The sequence below is a fragment of the Acanthopagrus latus genome, chromosome 8 (assembly GCF_904848185.1).
Source record: "Acanthopagrus latus isolate v.2019 chromosome 8, fAcaLat1.1, whole genome shotgun sequence".
In the NCBI taxonomy this organism is placed as follows: domain Eukaryota; kingdom Metazoa; phylum Chordata; class Actinopteri; order Spariformes; family Sparidae; genus Acanthopagrus; species Acanthopagrus latus.
In genome coordinates, this window is record NC_051046.1 from 23,202,180 (window position 1) to 23,219,692 (window position 17,513).

The following is a 17,513-nucleotide window of genomic DNA, read 5'->3' on the forward strand; positions in this document are numbered from 1 at the left end:
CGCTACAAGTATATGGTCCAAAGTATACTTGCTATACTTACAAGCATACTTAATAAAATGAACTTCAAGTATACTACTTTTTGCTTAGGGTTATCATGGTCTGCGTCAGCCTTTGCAACAGACTCTTTCTTGTAGTTGCCTTCAGTGTCAAGCAGAAGTGTCAGCAGTCCAGTATCTGCCATGAGCTCTGTGCAGAGGTGTTTCAGGTCACGTCGAGCCACTAGAACTTGAATGGCAGGTAAAAGCCTCAGTATCATCAACAGTGCATCTTGGCTCCATGCAGACCATCTGAAATTGTAAAATTTTACTGATTTCACAAATGCAATTGCTTTCTCAGCACATATGTTCTTTAATTGCTCTGTTCTTTTTGCACCCCCTTTTTGGAAAGTAAAGCTGTGCAACTTGACAAGGGAGCGATTAAAATTTGCACAGTATGGAACTGTGCAATGAGCTGATTTGCCGCACTTCTCCATAGTGTGGGCAGTACAGAATATGTGCACAAGGGTATCCCCGCTGGCTACAATCTGACATAATTTGGGGTCGACCCCATTTAACTACCATATTGACAGCAGCTCCATCAGCACACACAAGACCAACTACTTCTTCCACTCATCCTCTAAACCACAGATTTTTTTCGTAGTTGATTGAACGCCAATGTAATGACTCAGTGTGGCATGCTTTTGGGACATTTTGATGAAACATTGCAAATCCTAAAACCAAAGAAATAAGCTGATGTAAGCAAATTGCAAATTAAGCCAACTATTCCCTATTTTATGTCTTGCTTAGTGGGGGGAAAAGCAGACATAAAAGAAATTCAACAGATAATGATTAACTAATGCACTTGTCTTCATGGTTGCTATCTTACCAGAGATGTATGGAGAAGAACCCTACTCTAGTGAGTAAATGTGTGTGTGTCCCAAGAGCGGTTGGTACATAAAAGGACTTCCCTCTGTGTTTTCTGCTGTACATCGTTTATCTTTATCGCACATGTGCACCAGTTGTTTGCCCCACTGGTCACAGCTGTGTGTAAGAAGGAAATAACTGAATAGTTTACATTTTCCCTACCTGATTCATAACTATAGAGCTGCTACAGAGTGTGCAGTAGATAACGTTGCTCACATGATGTCACATAATATGCGCAGCATGTGGCCAAACTGCTCATGCTCTTATCTCTGAATCACGTGCACTCACATGTACACACAAAAATGTAATAACAGCCTTGAAACTTTGCCCTCCATGTGCCTTTGTTTTCAGTGTGCCGACACACTAACGCATGGACAGGAAATGGGTTACAAAGGTCTGTCCAGGTTCTCAGCTCGTGCGCTTGTGTTACACATAAAGTCCAGCCCAGGATTTCACATGACAAGGCACATGTCTGACTTTCTTAATATGCTTCTTAACTTCTTCTCGTTGCCTTTGCACTTTTTACATGCCTGTCGGACATGGTGCACCTTCTCCTGGGTGACCGACACTGCCACCACCGCCACCACCTCACGTGACATAGCATCAGGTTACAACACCACAACAAGCTTGTAAAGCTGGCCGGCAGGAGGAGCATGATAGTTTAATTCTGACCACAACAGGTATGGTGATTTTACACGTAATATCAAGTGTGTAAAGGTAAAATTGTACAGTATTGTGAGTTTGATTCACCTTAGCTTGCATTGTGAGCTTTGGGGTCATGATCCAGATGGGTCTCGTCCAATCACCTGCACAGTGGGTAATCTCCATAATTAAAATGCTTGAAAATCCTTTACAAACAGGTTCTTATGCAGTCTGTGAAGCACAATTATTATTATTTCTGTGTGCGTTATGTATTTTTCATTAATGGAGAGAGGAACTGAGCTAAATCCTATCATGCATTGTAGATTTAATCTACTTGCACTGACTGTCGTCCACAGAAATGAAAAACAGCTTACAATGGCACAGTTCCACTCTTTATTCACTTCTCTAGACTGACGTTAACACTGCTGTGATAATTTCTCACAGTGTGTTTAAGCTGTCCTAGAATGGCCTTGTGTCACAAATGATCTACTCTGCTTGAATAGAGATGTTTCTTGCAGATAAATGTCCAATGGTATCCAATGCCAGTAAACTGCACCTGGTGTGCCTGTGGTGATTGATGTTTTAGGTTAAATTCATAGCAGATTTATAAGAGTTTCACATGGCGTTCATAAATAAACCAGTATAGTAGAACCAATCCAAGCCTCTGGGTTTTGGTACTGTGGTTACACATGCACAGTCTGCTTAGGGGAGAGCTGGTTTAAGAAGACAGAAAGAGACTATATGTGTGTTGAGAACTACATATAGTTCTTTATAATATATCTATTTCTTATGTATGAAGTGATATTACAGCTGACAAGACAAAAGTATTGGAGGAGACATTTAAACTCAGATTTGTAAGATTTACAATATTAATGAGGTAATAATACAAACTCATAAATATTTATTTTTCCATAACTGAATCAACAAACTGTTCTCAGAGGATAATAAGATCCTCAGAGCAGAAGCTAGAAATGTGGCAGGGTCCGCCACATATAAACAAAATGAAACAGTACGAAATTGTGTCGTCCTTTAAGGTCACTTTGTTTATTCAGTCAAGAAAACAAAGATAGTTTGTTTATTTAGATAGTAAAAGCATGAAAAATCAGTGAGTCCCAAAACTACATGGGGCCCCTTTAAAGTAAAAACTCCATACAATAGCAGATGACAAATGAGGCAGAAGCATTCAAAATTCTATGGGCTTCCCGTATTCGGTTGTTGCTGTACAATCAGGGAAGGAAATAACATTTTACTCGGACAAAAGGTAATTCTTCTCAAGCTAAATTATAATTAATTAATTCTAATTAAAAAAAAAATACTTCTTTTGAAAACAGCCAAGCACACACAAGACACATTGTGTAGATGATATACTCTAGAGAGAATCACATGGCGTAAGGGAATTTGTTGTTGTACTCACCAGTTCTGTGACTCTTGTGCCCCCAGAAGTCCTGTACTACTTCTAAGTAGTACTACTCTAAGTTCGACTTTTCTGCTTGTTCATTCTCAAAGCATAAACCACCCGTCTGCCCCACTGGGCTCCTATACGTTTGTACAAAGTCTGGAGCTGAATGGGGCTCGGCGGTCACAATTACCAGATAGTCCTTCAGGTGATATCAGTCACCGTCGGGGGATCTACCATGAGCATAGCATTGTCAGTCATTGTGGGTGTGTTAGATTTGGGTCACTTAGTGTGCTCGTCAGGTGGTGCATTAAACCAGTGATTGATTAAATTAAACACAACTTTTGATGTACTTATGCTGAGGCACCACGATGCTGACCATAACCCAGGACAATGAAAATTCTTGCACTGCTCACATGCTCCCAGCCCCAGCCCGGGTGCACCCACATGTCTCACAGGGCTCTAACAGTCTGACACTGAGCTACTTAAGACACGACGCTTGTTCTCTGTTAGCCGTTCTGGATTCATCACATTTCTTTTGTTCCACTCTGACCAGGTTTATCATGATTTTTTCACGCGCCTTTTGTTTTTACTGCTTCGACGGACGTGCATTGAAACGTAAAAAAGAATAAAGTTGGAAATACAAAAAAATACTGGAAATAAAAACAAGTGAAAACATTATTACAGTAAGTGAAAGTTGTTACTTACATCCCTGTGTAACGCTTATCATTGTTGTTGGTGTGTTTTCCCGTGACAATTTAGTGTTGCAGATCAACATGGACTCTCCAGTGAAGGCTCACAGGGCGAGGACAGCAGCAGCAGCAGCCCCTGATGGTGGCTACGCCTGGTTCATCCTGCTCTCCTGCTTCCTGGTCTTTGGCCTGACATTTGGGGTCATTAAGGCCTTTGGTGTGTTCTATGTAGCAATACACCAATACTTTGAAACCACTGCAACAGGAACATCTTGGATTACCTCTATTGCAGTGGCTACCATTCACGTTATAGGTAATTATCACAATCTTTCTTCTCTTTAAAACAGCTGTATCTATGCAAAAGCAAAATTAAACATTTACACATGCATATCTTTCAAATTCCCTCCACTCCTGTCTGAAATCAATGCCAAACTGGCTTGTTGAGCTTTTGACCAGCAGGTGGCTCTCTCCTACATCTCAGTAGATTGTTCAACTCTAGATGCCAAGTCCTTTCTTGTATTTAATACATTCTAACACTTAAATCCAATTCAAAACTATGGGAAAACACAATAAGTCTGCTTCAATTTTCTGATCAAATGAGTGTGTGGGCAAATTAAATCATTATCTGCCGCAAATGTGCGAACTACCAGGCAGAGCGAGAGGCACTGGGATTCATTTAATAACTTAAACCCTTTTAAATCTGTTTAATTTAATGTCTGTTTGCAGTAAGAATGTTAGTCGGACAGGATTATTTTTTCAAGGGAATATCTTTAAAAATTAGTGTTGCATAATCATACTTCAACTTTGTTGAAGATATATTATTTATGTCCTGAATAGGATTCTGTATAAATGTCCTGTGTGTCCTTCTGCAGCTCCTGTAGCATCTGCTCTGAGTGCTCGCTACAGCCATCGCTCTGTAGTGATACTGGGAGGACTTATCTGCAGTATAGGCGTCGTGTTGGGGGCTTTTGCTTGTAACCTGATTGAACTCTACTTAACAGTGGGGTTCCTTAACGGTGAGTGATTTAGATGCACAGTACAAATTTATAGGCATACACAAAACATGTGACATTCACTGGTCTCCTCTGCTGTAGGTTTTGGTTATGCATTGACATGGACCCCCACCGTAACCATGCTGGGTTTGTACTTTGAGAAGAGGCGGCCGGTGGCAAACGCTCTGGCCAGCGCTGGAGAGTGCATCCTTACCTTTGTCCTCACGCCTCTGTTCCAGCTGTTGATTGACAGCTACTCCTGGAGGGGCGCTTTGCTGATCCTGGGAGGTCTGCAGCTCAATCTGTGTGTTTGTGGGATGCTGCTGAGGCCCCTTAAAGCAACCAGGGATGTGACTTGTGACAAAGCCGAGGAGGAGGGCTTGTGCCTGGAATTGCTCCTAAAAGATGACTCAAAAGAGAGTAAACCAACCCACCTAGAGGCAAAGGAGTTAGGGATATCTGAGGCGTCTGATCAGGGGACAGTCAAAGCGTATCGTGACGAGATAACTAACTCAACCATGAATGTACAAGACTCAAATGACAGGACTAAGAGAGCCGGACACAGGACCAAAATCCTTCAGTACGTTGATTACACCCTCATCACCAACGCCAGATTCATGGTCTACTCGATGTTCGGGCTGTTTGCTGCACTGGGTTTCTTCGCCCCGGCTCTCTTCCTGGTTCCATATGCTCGTAGCAAGGGGATCGAGGAGTACCAGGCGGCGGCACTCATGTCCATATCTGCAGTGCTGGACCTGTTTGGAAGGGTGTTCTTTGGCTGGGTTGCAAACTTGAGACTGGTGCAGACGGTACGTTGAGTATAATTGTTGACCAGGGAAACGACATCTTGATATGACATAACTGAAAGCAGATGTGTCAAATAAATTCATACTCCAAACAAATATGGGGCAGCATATCATCAAGTGTATAATGCTAGTTAGCATAAAGCCCCCATAATTAGGAGTATGTAGTAAATACTTTGAAGGAATTCACCAAAAAGGTATAGAGTGCTGCAGGGTAACATATTTTTGTGAGCTAACCTGGAAACTAGCATAAGATAAGAAAATAAGCCCTGTGGCCAACACGAGTTTATGATACTTAAACATGTTGTACATGCAATCACCAGAAGTAAAAAGCTGATGTTAGGCTATGAATTAACTATATTGCAGTCAAAGAACTTCAACAGTAAGCATCTTGTTTCACAATAGTACACTCACTTTACAGTATAGACTAGTGAGGTAAGTCTCATTTAACCACTTCTTAGCAACCACCTTCGTTAAGAACGCTTTTGAACGCCAACTGACTCTGAAACGAGGGAACCGGAGGAGTAATGTTAATTTATTTCAGGGTTTTAGGAGTTGTTCACACAGCACTTTATTAAATGTAGTTCTTGGTTATTGAATTATGGCCAAAGATGTGTTTTGTGAGGCATCACTGACTTTGACCTTTGACCACCAATGTCTAATCAGTTAATCCTACAGTCCAAGTGGATACTTATGACAAATTTGACCCTGAAAGGCTGATTTTTATGGAGAGGCAAGCTAGCTAGTAAATGAGTTAATGAGCTGCTGGGTGGCTTGAATATGCAGCGTCTGATCAAAATTCATTCTTGGCAAGACAGCAAATAAGTGTGTATGGGTGTCTCTGCCTCGACCAGGTGCAGCAGCTGGCCGCCACCGTGATTCTGCTGGCCACTGTGTTGCTCCTCTGCCCGCTGGCCTCGACGTTCCCAGAGCTGGCTGCTTTCAGTGCAGCTTACGGCCTGGCGTTCGGCGCCACGGTCGCCATCCACATCACCGTGCTGGCCGAGGTCGTGGGGGTCCACAGGCTCGGCAGTGCACTGGGGTTCTTCATGCTCATTCGCAGCAGCGGAGGCCTGCTTGGACCGCCCATTGCTGGTGGGTGAGAAAGATGCTTCGATAGCGCAAGTACATGGTGTACTTACTTTGCATATCAAAAAGAAGTGGATTTCAGCTTTGAGTTGTTGCTGTAAAATTCCCTGTGATCTGCTCCACCGTGCTAACTGGCTGGCAGCAAGAAATAAACACTAAGCTGCGCAGACCGGGAGAATAGAATCGTATTTAATTTACCGTATGTTTCTTTTTTCTTCACAAAAACCCCAAATCATTAACTCAAGGTTACAGTGTCTATCGTTTTCCTGGGACCATTCTTCCAGCACATTAAATCTCATACAATGGATGTGCCTATACAGCGCTCAGCATTGTAACTACAGCCCAGTGAGCCTATTCAACCAAAATGAGATTTTTATACCTTCATGACATGCAGCACCACCCTTCAATTAATCAGGAATTTTTTCGATGCTCCATCCCCCCGGAGCTGAGGTTGTTACATTCAGAGAGCAGCTGTGTAAAAATTATAATATCATGATACTTTATGGTTGTGTTAATTTCATGGCTGGTCGCTTCCCCAAAGATTTGAATGGAGTTTTTCTTCACCGCTGACATTCCATTCAGTTTCTTGTCCAGGTTCATACACTGTGTCCGACACAACACGTGAACAACCGTGATACCAAAATGGCAAAACAGTAGAAAACAGAGTAGAAAAAACAAAGCGTCTTATTAATAGGATTTTTCTTTTCTTCTATTTTTTTGTTCAAATCTATGGGCTGAGCAAAACGTGATACTTTGATCACTTGGGGTCAGTCAAAAACAAGCCATAAGCACAATACTGACACAATAGTTTAAACTGATAAGGTGCAATTGATTGCACATCCAGTATATACCGAGCAACACAAGCATTCATTTGGAATCATATTTCTGGCCAATTGATGAATGTAAGTCCAACGTTCTCTCTCTTTTTAGCTCTGTTTTGGTTGCCACTTACTCATAAGGGAACGTGTGGCTCACCGGCAGCTAAATGCTCTACTTGGTTGAACAGCAGTCAGCAATCTGCCTTTTGGTGTAGCACACACTAGGTTTATCAAAGCTTTCTCACTGAAAACAGGTGGCTAATTTATCCAAAAATAACACTGACAATACGTTGTAAAGTTGGGAACCAAAACAATGTGCTGAAAGACATTAAAACGGTCCGTAGCAGAAAAGTGATAAAAATGAATGAAGTGATACATCTCTGAGGCTTCATCAGTAAAAAAAACAAAAAAAACAAAAAAAACCAAACACACTCCTCGTAGTGGTTAAGATTATGATTAATATCTACTTGCCTGTCTACCAAAATGATGTACTACCTGTGCATTCATTGTGCATTACCAGAGCCTTCCACAAGGCCTAGGCTGATAAACTGCTAAAACTATTGGCGGGCTAGTGACACAATCAGAATCGGTAGTTCTTGGCAGAGAAAGTGTAGTCAAAGTTTCTTAATACCAAACAATGCTGAGCTCCTCTTGAAAAGAGCTTCTGAGAGAGGCCTAAAGGGAAAGAGGTGTTATTTTTTTTTCGGTTGAACACTTTCAAAATCTAGCTGACTCTCTCAGGTTTCTAATTTATCAACCCTAGGTTTAAGTCATGGGAAGATGCATAAAAGATCCAGCAAACACATTAAATATTATCTTCCATATCTAGTATTTTGCAGGAGTTTCCCCCTTCTTCTCTCAGTATTAAAATCCTCTCATCTGCTTTTCATGAAGTACATTTCCTTTTTGTGAGAATCACGGATTGAGAAAGGAAGATCCGTCCCCTTATCTGTGCACCTAACACTAACCATCCCTCTGGAGTACATTTTAACACATTTGAAAGTAAACAGACAGGTTTGTCAGAGGCTGGAAAGCTTCTCAAATGTGTGTTTTCAATTATCTTCATTAATCTATTCAACTGCGAAAAATAAAAAATCTTCTCTTTGTGTCCACTGAACATATACAGTACGGTACTGCTGCCATACCACCCAAAACGCTTCCAACCAACCGCTGAACATTTGAGCCTGATTACTGAGGTGGTGACCCATTTTCACACACAACTCTAAACAATCGCAATAAATACAGCCTGCGAAACACCCAGCTTGACTTTGGCACATAGACACAGCAACCCCTGCCAGAAAGCGTCCTGCCTCTGAGCACAGGCAGCAGCAAATCAGCTGGGGAAACCACTCCAATGGAAAAATAATACATCCACATTGTTGTGGATTGGATTCATGTGATGGTATTTATGGATTTACAAGAAAGCTTTTGTGTGGCAAAAATCAGGGTAGAAGTGATTTGAGCAATTGAAGTGTGACTGGTGGCTTTTCTTTCACTCTGCAGAATGTGTGTGTAAAGGACTTTCTCCGTTTCCTTCTTCTCTTCATTTTTGTTTTAGTTATCTTCATTAGTCCTTGTTCCTGAACACCTCCTAATTAGGATTAAAGCTCTACCATCACATGTAAATGTTCAATTAAAGGTAATGCTAAAGGCTCAAACTGACCTCAAATAAAGTTAAGAACAAATTAAAGTGAAGGTGGTGTCCTATTTATAACTCAACATGGTCCCCCTGACACACAGGCTATTTCTAACTTATTTACTGTACCGTTCAGTACTTTGAGCACTTTGAAGAGCGGGGAGTTGATGGATGTTGAGGATTCATCAAAGCGTTCTAATTATATTTCCTTCACGGGAGGACGGCACTGGCATTACTGCTCTCCGCTAAAATTAATCTTTGTGCAATGCTCTCTTCTGTATCTTTGCCTCGTTCATAACTGTCAGTGAGTGAGGCCAAAATGACACAATTATTGTAATGCTGCATTGTTTTGGCCGGCAATGGCGCATTCCAGTCAGCAATTATTGTTGTCATTAGATGAAATATGACAGTATGATATGGAAACTGCAAATCTTTCACTCACTCTTTTCCTTGCAGGGTTCTTCATAGACAAGATGAGTGATTACGGCACGGGGTTCCTCATGGCGGGAGTGGCTCTCCTCGTATCTGCCATGTTCCTGCTCCTCCTCCATCAGATGAACCTCAGGGTTCAGGGGTCGACTACCAAGCAGCATATTCATACGGACCCAACCGGACAAAACAGCCAAGAGGTCAAAGAGCTGGACATGACATGAGGGGAGGAAAATGATTTCTGGTCCAATAGATGATGAGTTCATAGAGAGATCTGGATCATGAAGACTTTTCCTAGAGGAGAAATATTAAGTTCAGAGGAACAGAAACTGTCCTGTGAACAATCATCTGAAGAATCAGCTGAGGGATGAGCTGGGCCTTTCAGAGTTAGCTGGTACGGTTCTGTAGATTGGTATGTCTGTCTCTTAGAGAATGAGAGAGTGCCTGTTATCAGGGAATTATGGGACTAATAAAACGTTTTAAACATTCATAGTGCAGCTGGTGTTTATTATCAATGGGCAAGCACTGAACAGGAGACATACAGTGTCCTCGCTTATTTGTAAACCGGGAGCTTTCTCATTGCTTAATACGATCAGCTGTTTGCAATCAACAACTGGCAATTACTAATTTCCTTTCTAATGTGATTAGTTGCTCGAGCTGTGAACTGAATGCTCTATTAAGATAGTAAATTAGAATGAAATCAAATCTGGATACTTCATGGTACTGTGAATAGACAGGTCGCCTTTACTGTGGTGGCATCTACCTAAGATGCCTGTCCTAAGAAATTAATTGTAATTAATCTACTTTTATGTTTACTCTCTGTGTCGGGATACTTTTGACAATGATGTGAAGGAAATCTGAACGAGCCTGTGCTGCTCCAACAGTCGTGGCAAACCCAGTGGCAAAGTACACAAGCCACTTCTCTATGAAGAATGCCCCTGTCTGAGACCAGAGGACCAAGATGATCGCCAGAAGTGGATCAAGGATATTAGAATTATTAAGTAGAATTATTAATTGATATCAAAATTATTACTGTAATTTTGACTCTGTATGAGTGACCTGTAGACTGTATTTTATTGTTCATCATCTGGTGATTATGAGAAAATCTTGTCTTGTCTTTTACTATCAACGGGAGGGTTTTTCAGTGTTTCTCAAAGTCAACGAACGTGTAATTCTACAGGTTGGGGTTTTTCATACAGTCCCTAAAGTTTTAGTATAAATAATATTGAACTATCAGAGATGTTCCAAATTGGAGTAACATATTGTCACTGCCCTTCAAAAGAAAACTGCAGATGCTGTGTCTTTTTGTCACTGCGGTGCAAAATTGTGTCCCTATTGTGACAATCATCCAGCCTCGTGAGTTTGAATTGTTCTCCGACAAAGCACAAGTTCAGAGGTCGATTGTACCCATGCTGTCCTTAAGTCAGACCTGCGTTATGTAATGTTTTTGTCCTTTATAGCAATAATGTTATGGATGATTGAATGTTGTGCTGCTCAACAAGAATGTGAGTTTGGCTCCCTCCGGTGAAAAGCTACAGACATTGCAGCTGTAACCTTCACAGCTGCGGGACAGAGCTGAGAGGCGCAGATATAATTATCCCACAGGGGGAGACTGGAGAGTTTAGATGTAGACCAAGTGACCGGATTACAGTTGGTTGCATCAGTTGTTGGTTCAGTGCTCAATCACGACGCAGGACCCTCTGCTGCTTAAAATAAGAGAGTAAAAGAAAGTGAAGAATGCTGCTATTGAATTATAAGCTTTTTTTTTTTTTATTATTTCTGAAGTGTAAAATTACATGCAGAAACAAAAGAACAAGTTCTAAATGGTTCAGTGAGGTTCAGTCTCAATGCGGCCTGAAGCTCAGAGGGAGAAAAAAGTTTTTCTTCATTTTCTTCCTCTGCTGCAGAATGTTTGGTATGTGCAACCATCAAGAAAAGTAGCTTTCATAACCCCGAACCAACAAGAGGCAGCAGATAAACATCTTCGACCTGGTATAATTCAAATGAAACGGGTAGAAATAAACATGTCACTCGGCATAAATCTGCAATAACAAACACCAAACCACAATTTACAAACAGTGGCCCACACTGGACCCAGTCCGTCCCTACGAACAGAAAACAGCTACACACACACACTCAGACACATGTACACACAGCAAAGGAAAGAGACTGCAGAAAAGAAAACTTGCCACAACAAGAGAGCTGGTCATGAAATACCACAAGCCTTTGATCTGCCAGACAGGAACAAAGACATAATCCATGTTTCATAGAAACTTCTCATGAAAACCAAACACACACAGAGATGCACACACACACACACACACACACACACACACACACAGTTAAGCTTGGTTGACTGCAGAGAGAGGAGGCTATACTGTCAGAGAAAGGACGGTCCTGAATTATCAGAAGATTTCTCACATAAAAACTATTGCAACTTGATCCACAAAGAAGTTCTGATCTTTTAATTGCACGTCAGCCTGCCTGAAGTACCAAACCTCTTATTACAGTAGCACACGGTGTTTCTGCTCCTTACAGGGAGGATGGATCTGATGGAGCAACAAACAAAACAGCCAGTGTGGACTTGCACACTATTTTTTTAAGACATTTGTACCGACTCAGCTGATGAATGAATACATGTCTTAAGATAACAGCTACGGCGACGTGGCTGTGGATGTTCCTTCTTGACCTTGCCGTACATGTATTTAAGTAATCTTAGAGGTTAAGTACCGCCGTCAGTTTTACACCTGAAGTTCAGTTTACTCATCACAAGGAGGACTCGTGACTTGTATAATGTCTTCTGTGTCTCTGACTGGAGATTACCAGTGTATGGGGAAAAAAATTATGTCATCAGGGTTACTTTGTTATGGGCTTGACACTTTCTATTGTTAATAAGTTACTATTTTTGAACTTCCAGTTGAGTAAAAAAGTGTAAGAAATGTTCAGGATTTGTTCTGGAACAGAAGTGGTGCTTATCTATGAAGATTAACATGATAAACAAAACTTGAATTGTATGATAAACCTTTGTGCCACAAAGTTTATATTCTGCAATAATTCAAAACCCAACAGAAAAATCCTCTTGGCTTTTTGTCGAGGGGACCAGGGTGATGCTAACAAAACACGTCATCCCTGCAGTCTGATTTACAAACTGGAGAGCTGGAGTTTGGAAGAGGCGGCCATTCAGAAAGTCAGGAGAGTCTAACGAAGGACGCTTTTGAGTTGCATCAACGGAAATGTAGGATTCAGCATTTTTGGTCTGTAGAGGGATTAAAAGTCAAGATGTCTTGGGCTCTGATGCTTTGATTTTGAATGTTCTTTTCTGAAGACTTTTCTTTGGGAGTCCCCACTCAATATATGAAAGCAGCACTCACACTAAATGTGATTTTTGTTTAAGCACGGGAAGGTGGAGAGCTGGTGAGACAAGCCCATGTGCTTTAACTTTTAGCAACTACGTGGGACCATGTCAGTCTTCACTTGACCCACAGCCTGTGTATGTGTGTGTGTGTGTGTGTGTGTGTGTGTGTGTGTGTGTGTGTGTGTGTGTGTGTGTGCGTGTGTGTGTGTGTGTGCGTGCGTGCGTGCATGTAAAGACAGAGATGAGCAGCAGAGATATGGGAACATCTACATTTGACCCTTTCAGCATCAGCTCCGATAAATCAGAAAACACAGTGAGAGCTTTGAAGTCTAACAGAACTTACTGAAGGGCCCCACGGTCACTTTGACCCCACAGTGGAGCCCCTGGGCTCAGGGTCGCTATAGAAACAGCTGAAATAGGTTTTCTTTTCTTTTTTCTTTTTTCTTCTCTTTCTTCTGACCTTGCTCCCGGGGGTCACGTCAAGGAATGCTGCACAGCTACCTGAGTTCAAAGCACTCGGTAGCGGGGAGAGAGGGAGGAGAGGTGAGAAGAGAAGGAGGAGGGTGGAGAGAAGGGGAAGAAACTGAAATACAGGGGCAACAGAGCGGCACAAAGGGAGGATAACGGCATGCGAAGGAGGAGAAACTGGTTGGGATAGAGTCGGGAGAGGAAAACACAAGGAGGGGGAACATAAAACTAAGGAGGAGCACAGGAGCAGAAGGCAAACTACAGTAGATAAAAAGGCAAGGGTAAATGAAAGGAGCTGAGGAATGTGAGGAAAGGAGGAGAATGACGGAAAAGAAGCAATTACCGTATACTGGGGAAACCCTCAGAGCTAGCTGAGTGTAGCCAGACTGTGTGCCTGTTAGAGGGCCATTAGAGGATAAAGGATAATGATACAGGAATGAAATAGTCATGAAGGGGAAGCTGCAGTTGAGATCGGGCAAGGCTTTTAACCTGCTGACTGATTAGAAGAAAAGAGACGGACATGGTGGTAATGAGAAATGATACGTTTTGCTACAGGGGGGTTAAATTAACGAGCAGTACAAGTGATCAGACCCATACTCAGCCTCCAGTGAAAGACATCATATGTAAGAATGCTGAATTAAAATGTCTAAAAACGGACATTACATTGGATTTAAGCTAGCAAGTTGAGCCACTCACTCAACTCAGCACTCACCAGAGACTCTGGTTCTCATGAAGATGTAGAATGCATTTCCCCCTCTAGCTCCTGACAACTTCCTAATGGAGGTCAACGGAGGTCACTACTGAGGATCGCTGCTACCGTCAGGTTGACAATCAGGACTGAAGAAAAATCCTCTTTATAAAACCTCAAAAGTTTAAAAGTTGTCTCTGAACCCCTTTTATGATAGTTTTGATAACAGCTTATTGCATTACTTACAGTCCTTCCTGAGTGACTTTCTAGACTGCAGTCAGAACCAGCTACATTTGTTTGTGTAGGGCAAAAAATATTACGCAGCTTCAGCCACTGCAACATGTCAGTGAATATGCTCTATGTGCAAAGATGAATCTTTCATGAATCTTGTTTTCATTTGAGTGGCTCTATCCAATTCCAACCAATTGAGTTCAGTTCAGTTTGAAAGATTCTGGCAATACAAGCACTGGTTCTTCATACAAACACTCATTTATTTCACAAGGTTGAACAGATGTGAGGCAGAGAGATGATGGAGCAGTCAGGCAGGTGTTTGGTCTACGCAATGCCCTCATCGTCTGCTGTCAATTACTTCTCACAACCCTCTTTCTCTGCGTGTCCTCTGTCCTCCAGATTCTTCATTTCTTTCTTTTCTCGCTTGATCTTCCTCGCTTTCTCTTATTTTTTTTCTTTCCATCAGCCAGAGCCAGCCCGCACCTTTAAAACATCTGGCCCATTTTCGCTCATCGGGATCATTGTGTTGCCATATCACACACACACACACACACACACACACACACACACACACAAAAGAAATGGCATCATATAAAAGCACAAAGAAGCACCAAAGCATCACATTACATGCATCACAAATATGTGTTTTTAAAAAGGCTAGATGCAGAGGTACATTAGCGGATTCTATCACCAGTGAGGAAACTTTTCCATTTCAGTGTTGATGTATCCGGCTGATAGTCTGGTATAGCGGATCGGATGGCGCCAGTAATACTCTTCAGGGCTCCTAACAGTCAAATAAATCCGAAACACAATCTTGTTCTTTGTGTGCATCCATACTGTCTCTGTGTGTGTGTTTTCAGTTCAATCACATCGCTCAAGCTTAAACTGCACAAACAAGACAGACACACATGCCATCACTGAATAAACAGCTGCTAAGTCAGAGATCTATCTGCACGAGGTTTACATTCTATCAGATAAACATTAAAACCAAATGCCGGGACGCTGCTGAACTTCTTAAATGTGAGGCAGTAAAACAGAGCAAAGTGGACTTTTATTGCCACTGATATACAACACATCAGAAGGAGAAAACTAGTTTTGAGCATGCTGCCAGAGTCAAAGTGCCGTATAGACTTCCTGTATACAGTATTACAGAGATGTGTCTCCTTCTCCACTTGGCACAACTGTGCAGGGTGAAATCACATCAGAATAAATGCAGACAAAGTTTAGGATCGTATTCCTCATGTAATACTGTAAGTATTTTTTCCTGTATTATAATGCGCGCCTGTTGAGAGGTTACAGCCAGTCAACTTCACACAGAAGCCTAACAACCAAACCAACCAATCACAGCTGACCCCCGGCCCCTCTGGCTGACCTCTGACCCCGGGTGACAGCCATGGTTTGGAGTGAATGGCTTTCACAAGCTTCTGCTTCACTGACACAAGAGAAGCCCACCACAGCAGCATGCTAATGAACATAACAGTGACAAACGATGACTTCCATGTTCACTTTGTTAGCTCTTTATGTTGCAGAAACTTACCTGAAAGGTCAAAAACAATAACTCTTTTAATTTGTTGTATTTCTGGCCAGCTTTATGTCTGTATGGATGGACGGTCCACCACTTTGGACCTGACTGACTGACATATCTACAGAAGGGATATTCATGTTGATGGTCCCCAGAGGATGAATCCTACTGATCCCCTGACTTTTCCTCAAGTCCCCACAAACTTAACTTTTTTTGCTTTTTAGTGAAATTTCTCAGCAACTATTAAACGACATTCATGTTCCCAAGAAGATAACTGCCAGCTTCTTTGATGATCAGTTGACGCTTCATCTACCATTTATGATGAACAACCAGCAAAATTATTGCCATTTCCATCAGCAGTACTTTGTGAAGCGTGCTAGTTAGCTAATGCTAGAGTGCTACACTAAAGTGGTAAACATTACCTGTTAAACACTGGTGTTTCTGATATTGCCACGCTGTTTCTCCAGCACAATCACTAAAATCTGACCAATCATACTAGTCTGATGTCGTAGCTTTGCGCCTCATGCTGGTGTTGTTCCAGGACCATCATTTCAACTCACAGAAACGGCAGCGAAAACTATACCAGGAGCAAGCTATACAGGAGTTTGTATCCACGTTGGTACATTTAATTACACTGCTCACTTATTACACTAACTTCACTTTAAATGTTTTCACTTTCTTTTCAGTTTTCTGTCTCTATTTGGTTTTGGTTTTTCATAACAATTCTGAACATCCCACATTATTGTCAATATGAGAAGCAGCCATAATCGGTGTGTGTACTTAGACATAGATATAATAAATACATACTGTGTATATGTTCACATTTTGTAAATGTTTTGCGTACACAGACACAGAAACCACATACTAACAACACAAACCTCAGTGAATCCTGACATTGCACATATTATGCACAGATGCACAAGCTGGGGCTTCATTATATACATATGCCATACATATCCCCATGTGGCTGACATTCAGTCATACTAATGGTGCTCGTATAATCGTCACGTGCGGCTGAGGAGCTGCGCTGAACGCTGAGCCACAGCCATCTCTGGACAGCGGCCAACTATTACGCCATGAATCTGACTGGAATTAATCTGGACCATCAGAGAGTAGAAGCATGTGATACGAAGCCCTCCCGAGACTCGCAGACACTCCACCCTGCAGAAACAGCTACAGTGTGTCTTCGCCTCCAGAGAACGCCCCTCAGATGAAAGGAATTTTTGTCTTTTGAGTGGAGAGTCTGTCTCTGAACAGACTGAACAACAGTCGGCAGACTTTATCTCTCAGGTCTCCCTTCCTCTCTCTGTTAATTTTATCTCTCATATGACAACCCATTCAGTTCAGAATTTACATTTGCTTTCATTCACGACTGCACAAATGGATGCTGGGGCCAGACTAAATGCCATGTCTGATTTAACTGTGGGAGTAGTCATGTGTATCTGTGTGTGTGTGTGTATGTGTGTGTGTGTGTGTGGAGCTATAGTACAGTATGTGTGCACCTGTGTATCTGTAGGCTAGTGTGAATGTTTCACCCTGTCCTGTTCATGACTGCAGTTGCTGAGTTTATTTAATATTCCAGATTTAGACAAGAGGCAGGATATGGATGATGTACGTGGGAACAGGTCTGGGAATATTAGCAGAATGTCTGTGACAGCAGCTGCAGATTTACCTCATTGGAGAGAATTAAAGCTAGCTCAGTGTGTGGTAGAGCTAAAAATCATGACGAGATAATACAACACAGAGACACAGAGCATTGGTATCATTCCAGTGCATTTCATTCCATTACACCACATCAGGCCCATTAAACCATAACGCACAGTTTTGCCTCTCTGGCATCAGTCTTTAT

The 17,513-nt window shown here is 41.9% G+C and overlaps 1 protein-coding gene across 1 annotated transcript; it reads left to right on the top strand.

Annotated features, from left to right (window-relative positions):
- The first annotated feature begins 1,309 nt into the window (after window positions 1-1,309).
- si:dkey-246g23.4 (uncharacterized protein LOC559426 homolog) lies at window positions 1,310-9,888 on the top strand. The gene is made up of 6 exons (XM_037105861.1): window positions 1,310-1,583; window positions 3,704-3,946; window positions 4,506-4,649; window positions 4,728-5,434; window positions 6,283-6,523; window positions 9,428-9,888. Exons 2-6 carry the CDS (start codon window positions 3,718-3,720, stop codon window positions 9,622-9,624), a joined length of 1,518 nt encoding a protein of 505 aa, XP_036961756.1. The 5' UTR covers window positions 1,310-1,583; window positions 3,704-3,717; the 3' UTR covers window positions 9,625-9,888.
- Window positions 9,889-17,513: the final 7,625 nt, after the last annotated feature.